This window comes from Telopea speciosissima, chromosome 3 (genome assembly GCF_018873765.1).
Source record: "Telopea speciosissima isolate NSW1024214 ecotype Mountain lineage chromosome 3, Tspe_v1, whole genome shotgun sequence".
NCBI classification, from domain to species: domain Eukaryota; kingdom Viridiplantae; phylum Streptophyta; class Magnoliopsida; order Proteales; family Proteaceae; genus Telopea; species Telopea speciosissima.
Window position 1 is genome coordinate 1,952,896 of NC_057918.1, and position 12,867 is coordinate 1,965,762.

The 12,867-nt window shown below is 40.5% G+C and overlaps 1 protein-coding gene across 1 annotated transcript in view; it reads right to left on the minus strand.

Moving 5' to 3' along the window:
* Positions 1 to 8,511, minus strand: part of LOC122656189 (uncharacterized protein At2g33490-like) — a 32,108-nt gene extending 23,597 nt beyond the window's left edge. Inside the window, exons 1-2 of the mRNA XM_043850657.1 lie at positions 8,348 to 8,511; positions 1,145 to 1,217 (exon numbers count right to left, since the gene is read on the minus strand). Of these exons, the coding sequence (XP_043706592.1) occupies positions 1,145 to 1,217; positions 8,348 to 8,461 (187 nt within the window). The 5' untranslated portion in view covers positions 8,462 to 8,511. The remainder of the gene's footprint in view (positions 1 to 1,144; positions 1,218 to 8,347) is intronic.
* Positions 8,512 to 12,867: the final 4,356 nt, after the last annotated feature.

Genomic DNA, 12,867 nt, shown 5'->3' on the forward strand with positions numbered 1-12,867 from the left:
CCAGTTGCATCTGTCTCACAGGTAGCAGTTTAAGTCCCCAAAAAATCCTATTGTTGCCACATGGTACACAACTTGGAGTAATACTGAGAAAGGGACAGCTCCAGTTGCTTAGTCTGAAGAATTTTTTGGCGAAGCTCATACCGAGCAGCAGCATTGCCAACTTTAGAGTAAGTATCCTTGGCTGTCTTCTAAATTTTTGCAGCTGTGTCAAGAAGAAGATAACGCCCGGCGATTTCCTGCTCCATACAGTTAACAAAGTAGGACATGACAAGAAAATTGGAAGTCACCCACTTGTCAAGCCCAAAACCAGCATCAGATGGTTTGGCAACTGCGGCCATGATATGGCCAGAAAGACCACAGGAACCGATTGCAAAGAGGCAGGAGCGAGACCACAACAAATAATTGCTTCCATTCAGTTTAATGGAGCTAGTCTGAAACAGAAGGAAATCACATTGATTCGTGCCTTCGAGGCCAAAGGTGGCTGTGGAAATGTCTGAATCTCCTGGCATGGTGGCTGGTTATAGAGAAAATATCACCGGGAAGATAAAAAGAAATTCTGCCGAATGGTCTTAAGTCATCAAGAGCCCAAAAAACCCCTTGGTGGGAGTCAACTCACCACCAAGGGTGGAGAAGGGAGTCGGGGAACAAGGAAAAAAAGGGAAAACCCTTCCGCAAATAATAAAGGGAAAGGCAGAAGGGTCTAGGACGGCGGAAAAATTGGAGAAGGGGGTGGTTGGCGGAAGTGGTGGTGGTGGCCGAAGATGTGGGGAGGCGAGAAAAGGGCTGGCGGAAGCGGTGGGAGGAGGCGGAAAGTGGAGGGGAGACGGAAGAGAGGCTGCCAGTGGGGGGGGTGGCGGAAGTGTGTGGTGGGGCTAGGGTTCGATCGTAAGAGAGAGAGAGGAGAAAAAAATTTGAGAAAAAATTATCTCCAGGGTTTTCGGATTGATTCCTGCTCTGATGCCATGTGGAAATCCTTGAATGCGGCGTATGAACAATGTGTCCACAGCCCTCTTTATTTATAACTAGATGAGGAACATTCTAGAATGGATGCAAATGACAATAATACCCCTAGGACAGAATTACCCTTGTACCCATTACATTACAACACATTAAAAATGAGAAATCTATAAAAGAAGTTGTGTACCATAAGCACTATTTGCTGTAGCAGCAGCTGCAGAAAGCAAGCTATCATAGCAGTTTCTCATATCTTGCATACCCTGCAAACACAGACTGAATCACACACAAACACAAAGAGAAATAAAGGACAAGTACTTTATACATAGAATAATTATGCTTGAAAGCAGAAAAAGACATATGACGAGCATTCAAATGCCAACAAAGTGATACGTTTGACATGAAATTATGACCTGAAATGCCTGGACTAGGAAATTTTGGTCAACTGTAAGTATCAAAGCAGGTGCCAAAACCACCACATCAATCAATGCAATGTAGGCATACTGTCTAATTTTATTCTCCATGACCTCGACATAATTGCAACAATCTAAGGCTAAAGCTTCATTAAGTTAGATACCAATTGAAGTGGGAGCATCAATATTATCACACTTCCATGGTTTCAAGTATCAGGATCAGATCGGGCATATCAGCCAATTCTGTATCGGGGTCACCCACCACTTATCTGATATTTGTACCGAGCCATAGAAATATTTCAAGGAGACTGTATTGGCCACAGATCGGCTGGATCAGGAGGATTGGCTGCAACTGCTCAGCTCGGGTTGGTCTATAGCATAAAACATGAGGGCTGTGTTTTGCATGATTTCCCACAGATCTGAGCCTAGGGACCCAGCTTCTTCCCCAAGCTACAACCTTATTAATTAAAATGCAAGTTAGGAATGAAAGAAAATACAAGAACTTTCTAGAAGTTATTTGCATATATTTGCTGGATTGGGCTTACTATCTCGAAGAATTTCAAGGGAAGAAGACAGATGATTGCTCCTTTTTTCCCCTCATTATACTCGTAGTCTAGTTCATGTAGTGTAATGAGTCCTAAGCTACACATGCCTTTCCTCACTACTACTCCTAGAGCCATTTTAGACCTGCCCCTACCTCTTTTAGCTCCTCTAATCTGAACATATCACTCCTCGGCGGTGCATTCAAAGGTCTCCATTGCATGTCCATACCACCTCTAGCAACTTTCTCTCAACTTATCATATATCGGAGCTACTTCTAAATAAGCGTAATTTGTTCATTATGCACCATCAATATTCATGTCAAAACAGATTAGATACCAAGTCATAAGCAAATGTATAATTTGATTAGGTTTTCATCACTCTTTCCTAAGCAATGTTTTTGGGGTGTTCTGGTCAATACCTTAAAATCACTGAATCTCTTTTCAAGTCCAGGATTACCCAAATCTATAAGCACAAGACAATAAAGAAAAACTTCAGGTAGTCACTTCTTGTCACTCTTCTTCATGGCCCAGCCCCTCCCTTCTCATCAAAGGTTGCATGTTGAGCCTCCTCCAAGGTAGCCTTGTTCGTATTGACTCTATCTTTGGGCAAGATTTTAATAGTTTATGATCCCATCAACTGAAAATATTCTTGCTCAATGTTCTGAAGGACACAGGCTGGCCTGCAAACCAAAAACCAAATGGATATATTGCATACAGTCCTCAATGGGATAACCCATTATTGATGCAGTTTCTAATCCTAAGAGATGTAAAAACCCATGAGTTATTTTTGTCTAAAATATTTTCCAAATGCTCCATAAATGCAAGAAAAATAAGTAAGAAAAGATATCACACAAATCAGTTCATCTCTTCTCTAAAGTAGTTTGAGGAACCGGTCACAACCACCACATCAGTCCCACATTGATACAATTAACCTCTAATTGTGCATTCGACATAATATACTCCCAACAAGGTGTTCATCTTCCCATACTCAATGCATTTTGACTAAGATAGAATGGATCTCAGTAGAATACATATACAGTGGCATTTTCTCTTGGAAACCACCTATGTAGTCACAACACTGCTAATAGCATCAATTAATTCATCAAGACCACAATAGTTTCATCCAGTATTCAGTTCCTAAGTTATTGGAGGATTCAGGATGCCACTGTCTAGGCTTTCTCTAGCCAGTAGACAAAGGCAGCTCAAAAAAAATTTAAGGCCCTATGCCTTCACCATAGAAATCCTTGGAGATAACGCATTTCATGAGAAAGGTCCATGAATTGCGTCAGGAATAAACACCTCCCTCCAACAGATCCAAATGTCAGATGACTTGTTAGCTAGTTATGTACCCAAAAAAAAGAATTTCAATTCTCTGAACATAGTGCATGCATGCCTTCAGGCCCCTCGTTTCTTAGCACCTCTATTCATTTTTATTTGTACTTCTTGTATAAGAGGTGTTGCTTTGTCCTTGCAGAGTCCCTTCCCCAATAATAGAGCAGCCCCTTGTTCACTTCCCCCCCCCCTCCCAAAAAAAAAAACAATTTTGTTCTTCTTATAGAGACAAAAATAATTTATGGAAGAGTGTTGGTAAGGGATGAGGACATTGTGAAGAAATGGGATGAGTATATTTATGGTCAACTAAATGGAAATAGGTCGAGTAGAAATGACCCGGATGATTGCATTATTCAACAAGACAGGCCACCCCATAGATATGTACAAAAGGTTAATGTGGCGGAAGTTAAAGACCCCTTAAGAAAGATGAAAGCAGGCAACACACCCGGCCCAGATGAGATTCCAATGAAAGTGTGAAAACCCCTAGGAGGTTGTGGCGTATATTGGTTAACCAATCTATTTAACAGGATTATAAACACAAGGAAGATGTCAGATGAATGGAGGAGAAGCATTATAATCCCAATCTACAAAAATAAAGGTAATTATTGAAGCCCGTTTGAGAAGAGAGACTCATATCTCAGTATGAAACTTTGGCTTTATGTCAAGTAGATCCACGACAGAAGCTATCTACTTATTGAGGAGACCCATGGAAAGATATAGATATAGCAAGAAGGATCTCCATATGATCTTTATTAACCTGGAAAAAGCCTATAACAGAGTCCCTAGAGATTTAATCCGGCATGTTCTAGTGAAAAGAAGGGTGTCGAGTAAATACGTGGATGTAATTAAAAATATGTATGAGGGCATACTGACTAGTGGGAGATCTGTGGGAGATTAGGGCAATGAATTCCCAATTACGATTGGGTTCCATCAGGGATCAACCTTAAGCCCTTATTTATTTGCGCTCGTCAGGATGACCTAACCAAGAGCATTCAAGACGAGGTCCCGTAGTGTATGCTCTTCGCCGATGATATGGTTTTGGTGGATGGGACAAAAGCAAGAATTAACGCTAAGTTAGAGCTCTATGGAGATCAACCTTGGAAACAAAAGGCCTCAAGATTAGTAGAACGAAGATGGAAGTATATGATTTACTGTAAAGACTAGAATCTGAATAGGCCTAATCCCATGCAGGATAAAATAGAAAACCCTCCAATAAATAAGAAATCATATAAGGGAACCAAGAGAACAATGGGAACTCAAATGAAGGAACAATTTTCTTGGTTGAAGTTACAAATAAAAACCCAAAAAATTGTAACCTATTGAAGCAGCAATGATCTTGATGTAATAATCTTCAAGAAATCAATGTAACAATCTATTGAAAAGAAATCCCAACAGCTTGTAGCACTCTTGAACTCGATTTGACCGAACTAGGGTTTGGAATCAAGGACCGATGGAAGGGGATTGGGGAAGGTTGTGGTTGGCTATCTCACCCATCCTATCTCAGGATTTTCAACATTGCATAAGCAACTTTTCAATTCATTGATTTCATTCAAATTCGTGTCCAATGTTGACCTCCCTTCTAAACTTATATAGAAGACTCAAAATACACTTCGACACTAAAAAGGAAAGGCCTAACCCTATCCTCAACTAATAAGGTAACCTAAATTGACTAGGAAAGTGAAATAATAAAGAAAACAAACTTAAAATAGGACTCTAACTAAAATAATGAAGCAAATCCCGTTTTCCTACTTTCTACCCCATATTTTAGGCTTATTAAATTGGCCAATTACAAAATTAACCCATGGGATCAAAGTCCCAATAGATATATAACCCAATGCAAAGCTTATTTTCAATAAAATAAACTCTTTAGGTGACATATTTACATCATGATGTGTAATTTTAGTCATAATATGATGGATACTGACATGATGCGAATTTGGGAAAAGGAGATGCAGACTATTTTAGATATCTATTGTCAATCATAAAAAAGAAGGTGATACAGAGGATGATATTTCACAGGGAATAAGTGGGATGGATGAAGTGGAGAGGTGCTTCCGGAGTGTAGTGTGACCGACCTATTCCTTTAAGGCTTAAAGCAAAGTTCTATAGCAAGGATCAAGAACTCGGTTTTCGACCTGGCTGAAACCAAGTTTTGGTCGAAACCTAGTACTTTTTCCCATTTGTGGGGAAACCTTGGTTTCGGTGCCCAAATATGGTTTTTTTATGTCTGATTTTTTGCATACATACTCTTTTTGACATTTTAAACACAATGCATGAACTATTTTCACACAAAAAAACCACTCAAATTGGTACTTGTGGTTATTGACCCAAGTTTACTAATGTACGTTGATTCAGACACTAAACTGGTATTATTAATACTCAATTCACATTAAATTTAAAGTACAAGAACCTTGAATAATACATATTATCCAAATAAAACATTAAGCTCCTTCTTTCTCAATTCCATGCGGAGTTTCTTGGTGTGTCTAATCCACAAAGGGAGAGAGAGCAAGGGGAGAGAGACTGAGAGTAGTACAAAAAGTATGATTTTTTGGGAAGAGAACACTATTACCTTCTTCAATGAAGGTTCAAACAACACTCCAGGATGTAAATCTAAGCTTTTAGATGCAAGATTGGTCCAACTTTGGTGAAGAGTTCCAAAATATGGGGGAAAAGAGGTTGTGCCAATCGAAACCATCGAAACCAAGTCGAGATATGCCTTTCTCGGTCGAGATGAGGTATTATATAGGCCTGGTTCAAGGTGGTTCAACCATGTTTCGACCGAACCGAGATATCTCGGTGGTTTCTATAGGTTTCGATTGAGATCTTCTTCCATGTTCTATAGGACTGTTGTACGACTGGCTATGATGTATAAAACAAAATGTTGGGCAATTAAGAAGTGTCATATTGAGAAGCTATGTGTGACAGAGATGAGGATGTGAAGATGGATATGCGAAAAAACTAAGAAGGATAAAGTAAGGAATGAGCCTATTAGAGCTGACTTGGGATTTGCCCTGATCGATGACAAGCTCTGAGAGAGTTGCTTGAGGTGGTATGGTCATGTTCAACGGAGGCCTAGGGACGCCACAGTAAGGAGGAGTGATATGATCCCGATTGAAGGAGCTAAAAGAGCTAGGGCAGGCCTAAAATTACCATAGGAGAAGTTGTGAGGAAGATAGTCTAGGTTTTGTACCAAGTATGACCTCGGATATGGCCTATTGGAGGGCAAAGATCCATGTAACAGACCCCATTTAGCTGAGATTCTCCTGACTTACTGAATTGTGCCTCTTTCCTCTTAGTTTCATCTTTCATCTTTCATCTTTCATTTTTCTTTTTACTCTCCATCTTTCATTTGTCATTTTCCTTTTTTCATTTTTCATCTCTTTTCCCATCTCTCTTTTCCCCACCTCTTCACTCCCCCTTTTGTATAGACCTCAGTTTTCCCTACTTTGTTTTGTTTGGATCCATGTAGCCGACCCCATTAAGTTGGGATAAGGCTGAGTTTGTTGTTGTTGTTGTTTCTTCTTATAGAGAGAAGTATACCTGTTATTGAGGAAGAAAAGGTTGATTTATTCATAAACAATGCCATGCTAAATGTAATAATATCACCATTTTAGACTAAACAAATAATTGAACACCTAATTGTTACACATATAATCCTTAAATTAAAATAAATCATCTAGAGCTTGTAAAAATCATGAAATAAATATAATATATATAGTCATCCCTTAATATTTCCATCCAATATTGGTTCTTTCAAGGTGCTCCTGGTTCGTAGTTTGGATTCTAGAAAAAAAAATGTAATACTAAATTTCCATTCTTGAAACATTGAATTGAAATTGTGTGTTTTAGTTGAGTATATTTCCTTTCATATGAGTTAAGAGTTTCTCCTATCCACCTCAAGAGCTAGGCATTGTTCAATTGTACTTGACCAACATGGAGAAGAGAATTCCATTGTAAATAAGACAAATACAAGAATCTCGGTCTCGTATTAACATTGATCTATGTTTACTTGATCAATTGAAGTTCAGAAATCTTATATATAATCAACCAGTGCCTAAGGTAAGGCCAGAAGTACATAGCAACTGCTTGGATTCATGCACTGGCAATTTCATGCATATGGATCATATATATGACTTCAAAAGCCACAAATAAACTGAGATAAATTGACCCTTGGTAAGGCCTAGGATCCACAAGGACATAGTTTCATGGAAGACCAGCTTCTGGATCAATTAACAATCACAAGACCAAAGATCACCCCAGTACTCTTCCCTGTTGGGAAGTTTGAACTCGGTTAATTCATTATGAGATCATTTACAATTGGGGATGGAGACCGCTCTTTGGTCCTATTCAAACTACACAACTACAGAGATAAGAATTTAATACTGTAACAAATTTTTTTTTGCAGGCATAACAGAGTGAGATTTCTCAAACAAAGAAAAAACACCCATAATTGAGATGGAAAAAAGGTCCAATATGAGAAACATTCACACACAGTAATTGAACTCAGCTGGAAACCTTAAACTAAACTTAGTTAAGATAAATTAGAATGTGACTCGGAACCTAGAAACACAATCACTCCTCCCCCCCAAACACCACTAATTGAACTCAACAGGTTACGTAGAAATGCTTTCCTGGAACTTCATTTAAAGTGGGGAACCACAAACAGCAGCACGATCTCACTACTATAAATATTTACCTGGCTTTAAGCCTTCTTATTTTTTTTTCCCAAAACGATCAACAAGAAATGAGAATGGATAGGGTTTCCAAGATCACGGCCTACGTGATGAAAAGCCTTCACAAGCCCAGTGAAAAGGGGAAGGTCAAGAGTTGCAACTAGAGCACTGGACCATCAAATGCGGAGCAACCAAAATGAACGATCCTCGAACTCCTATGGTCTCTAGTTATAGAGATCATCCAATAGTTATTTCCGAATTGTAAGTTTATAACTCGTAACCATCGAAATCTAACACTACTCCGTTAAACCCTAAATTAGGCAGGCGCTTCATGTATCCGTGCTTGGAAAACGAAAACAAGCTAGCTCCAGATAGAATTATTATACATGTCCAAATGAGAAAATCTTAAAGAGACTAATAAGGTAAGTACCTGTGCAGCCTGAGCGAGCTCATCCAACTGCGCTGAAGGTTGAAGATCTCTTTTCTCTTTCGGATCGTTCTTGTGAAGTGCGAATCCTTTTAGTTTCTTCAGAGAAGATTTCATTGCTTCCCAGCAATCCCAGAAATTAAATCCGAGATACACAAACAAGTAAAGCTAATGATGTTAAGCAGAGAGACCAGAGCCGGTCACTCTTAAATAAACCAAAATCTAAGAACGACAACATGAAACCGAGTCGATCTACGCAATAACATAATTTGTGGAAAAAAAACACCGCTTTTCCTCCAGCTAGGTCAAAACAAAGAGAGAACGATTTGAAACAAGAGGAGCAGACTGAAACTGGGAAAACTTCGTGGAAAATGCGCACTAAAACAGAGATTGTTTATCTATCTCTGCTTCGTAGTTCTTCCTTTGATTTCCAATTTTCCCAGTCTATTAAAAGAAAGAGAAACTATTTTCGTTTTCCTCCCGTGTCACAATATTGTATGTACTATATACATTTCTACGCACACAGGTAACAGGAGAATAAAAAATTGAAAGAAAAAAAAAATGTTAATGGACTCGAGAAAGTGGAAAGTGAAGCTTTTTCGTTCGTTTTTAGTTTATTGGTATCTTTTACCCCCAAAAAAAAAAAAAAAAGTTTATTGGTATCACAACTTTCTAGAAGTCACAAGAAAAGTTTGAACATTTTGAGCCGTCCATTTTTTTTCCTTCTTTTAACTAAATTGGAATCCGCGGTCTCAAAAACCCTAGGATCAGCATTTCGAAAACATCCAAAATCAGAATCAATTACGAGACGATTCGGTTCTGCTCTGAGTCAACTGATTTTGGTCCCGATCTTTTAAATAGTGATTCCTACAAAGAGTTGAGAGAGTACACTATATAATATATAGATTACAAGTACAACTACACGGACAAGGAATTAGACTTTAAAATTTGGCATATACTTAAATTAGACTATCAAAATGGATACATCATTTGCCCACGTAATGGAATTAATAAATTGTAAGATTGGAAATAATATTTCACTTTTTTTTTAATCATATGTTTAAGAAGAGAGTGAAAATTTGTTAAAAGGAGGTTGGAATTTTCTAATGCCTTTTGGCCGAAGAAGAAGAATTGCCTAACCCTTATCTCTAAAGACATAAAGATTAATCTTTTTTACTCCAGTTGAGTTGAGTCTATTATGATAAAAGTGACTTATCGTTATTTTAGGGGAGGGTCGCTTCTATTTCAAATCTGTTGCGTCAAGAAATCGCTCAACGATCCTTCGAGTGCCGTAACCTACAAAAGACCCTGGGGTGATAAAGGAGAATCGGTGTGGTTCTGGTCTAGGACTCTCCGATGCCTAAATTAGATCTCTCTGAGCAAACAGATGAATAATAGCATTCAAGATGAGTTCCCATCCCCTCTTGGGGTTGTGTACCTTGTCTTTTATAGTAGTGCATGGCGGTGTGGAGAGTCTCAGTTGATGTAGAGTGTTTGTCGTAGGTGATAGAGTCCCTAGGTAGCAGGGCTTATTTCTAATTGGATGTCTTCTCAAGAGATGTAAAGTCCTAGATAGACTAGGTAGTTGTCTTCCCGGGAGATGTAGAGTCCTTGATAGACTGGTAGTTGCCTTCCTTAGAGATGTGGTGTCTTTGGAAGTCTTCGTATCCTTGATGGATAGATCATCTACGTGGTAGATGAGGTTCAAGGTGCTTGAGTCCATTCATTCCATGTGACTTGATAGGCGGTAGCCTAGAGTCCTTGACGTTGACGGCGATCCGCGGGTGTTTGCGCTTGGGGGATGACCTGTATGGGCATGACGTGTTCGGGGCATGCCATGTCCTGGGAGGTCCATGGGTCCACGCCCAGAGTGGGTGGTCCGTGCCTGTGGTCAAGGAACCGCGCCCGGTTCCGGTCTGGGTGACTCTAGCCTGGTTCTCCATTGTTGGGCTTTGCCACGTGTCGCTCCTTGATTGGTCAGGGTGAACTTATGTTTATCAAAATCCATTAGCTAACTTCATTTTGGAGTGTTTTCCATTATTGGCAAGGAGGAAAACTCAGAGTATGCAAAGCTATGGTCTTTACTATGTGGATACCCAGGGCATCACCCCCCAAAAAAAAAAAAAACAAAAAAAAAAACAACCCCCCCCCCCCCCCCCCCCCCCCCCCCCCCCCCCCCCCCCCCCCCCCCCCCCCCCCCCCCCCCCCCCCCCCCATCGCCCCCCCCCCCCCCCCCCCCGAAAAACCCCCCCCCCCCCCCCCCCCCCCCCCCCCCCCCCCCCCCCCCCCCCTTGCCCCCCCAAAAACACAACCAAAAAACACACAAAACACCGCCCCCACCCACAACCACCCCCCCCCCCCCCCCCCCCCCCCCCCCCCCCCCCCCCCCCAACCCCCCCCCCCCCCCCCCCCACCCCCCCCCCCCCCCCCTCCCCCACCCTCCCCCCCCCCCCCCCCCCCCCCCCCCCCCCCCCCCCCCCCCCCCCCCCCCCCCCCCCCCCCCCCCCCCCCCCCCCCCCCCCCCACACCAACCCCACCCAAAACCCCCCCCCCCCCCCCCCCCCCCCCCCCCCCCCCCCCCCCCCCCCCCCCCCCCCCCCCCCCCCCCCCCCCCCCCCCCCCCCCCCCCCCCCCCCCCCCCCCCCCCCCCCCCCCCCCCCCCCCCCCCCCTGTCAACTATTGGATTGATACATCAAAATTTCAAAACCAAAACCACGATTTTTTAAACAAAGAATTGGATCCGTCAATTAGGTGATTTGGAACCGAATCAACTATGATTGATCAAGTCAATTCCCACAGATTCTACTCTCTTTCTGATTGATTTGGATCATAATTAACACTATAAGTCTATAAACCGTTTCTATCTTCGAATTTTATTTTTTACCCTTGTTAGATGTCAAATTTTGCAGTCAGTGACTAAGAAAGTTAGTTTTAAGACATGACAAAAAGGAGTAAAAGGGTACGAAATTGCCAAAGGGCGAGGAAAAATTATGATTTTTATAACAATATGAACACAATGGAAGGGATAAAAAATTATCTATAAAATAGCTAAAGTAAAAGTAAAAAAAAGAAAGAGTACAGATTTTGACCATGATAAATTTATTAAAAGTGAAGATGGTAGAATACCAATAAGGGATAAGAACATTAAGGAAAGATGGAATGATTATTTTACAGCCTATTAAATAAAGACTTTTCGAGTAGTAGTGTCCTAATGGCTACGTTACTCGTTTAGACACCACACGTCATAGATATATATGCATAATTAGGGTGTCTAAGATTAAAAAAAATTAAAAATTAAAAAGTCTTGAAGAAAAATGAAAGTAGGTAAGGCACCAAGTCTAGACGGAGTCCCGATAAATATGTGGAAGAGCTTGGAAATTTATGATTTAGCCTAGCTAACTAAGTTGTTTAAAAAAATTATGAACACAAAGAAAATGTCCCAGGAGAAGCATTGTGGTCCCGGCTTACCAAAATAAATGTGATATTCAAAGTCTTTTTTTTTGGTAAACATGTGATATTCAGAGCCACAATAACTATAAAGGCATAAAACTAATGAATCATACGATTAAGTTATGGGAGAGGGTTATTGAAACACACTTGAGAAAGGAAATTACTATTTCGGAAAACCAATTTGGTTTTATGCCAAGAGATCCATAGTGGAAGCTATATTCTTTCTTAGGGGACTCATTGAAAGGTATAAAGAGGGCAAGAAGGATGTCTGTATGGTCTTTATTGACCTAGAAAAAACCTACGAGGCTACGACAAAGTCACTCGAGAGATATCTTGCATATATTAGAGAAGATAACGGTGCCATGTAAATATGTTGACATAATTAAAAATATGCACGATGGTGTGGTGCCTCACGTAAGAATTATGGGAGGGGGGTTCAAGGTAGTTATTTCCCCATCACTATTAGGATACATCAAGAAATAGCCTTAAGCACTTATTTGTTTGCGCTTATCATAAACGAGTTAACTAGAGGCATACTAGATGAGGTTACCTAGTGTATGCTTTTTGCTATTAATATTGTACTGGTGGACGAGACAAAAGTAGGGATTAACGCCAACTTGATCTTAAGATAAATAGAAAAAAAATGGAGTATAAGATATGTACCTTTAGCCACACAATGACAGTGAAGGAAGAGGTCAATATTGTCGAGAGGTGGATTCCTCAAAGTGATTGCTTAAGATATTTGGACTCTATCATAAATAAAGAAGGCGATATATAGAAGGGGCCGAGGAGGCTCTAATTAAGGATTTAGGTACTGGATCCGGATCGATATTGGTATCGCCATTGATTTCAGTATTGGTTTGTACTGGTTATATTGAACAATTTTGCCTCAAATTTGGATAGCATATTGTATTTTGACAATTTTATCTTTTATTGGTACCATATCATCGATCTAATATCGGCCAAGTTTCGATGTCAATGTCCGTTGATCAATCAATCTGATACCAATACCTAAAACCCTGGACATGATTAAATTTGAATTTGATATTTGACATGTGACAAACTCAATCTAT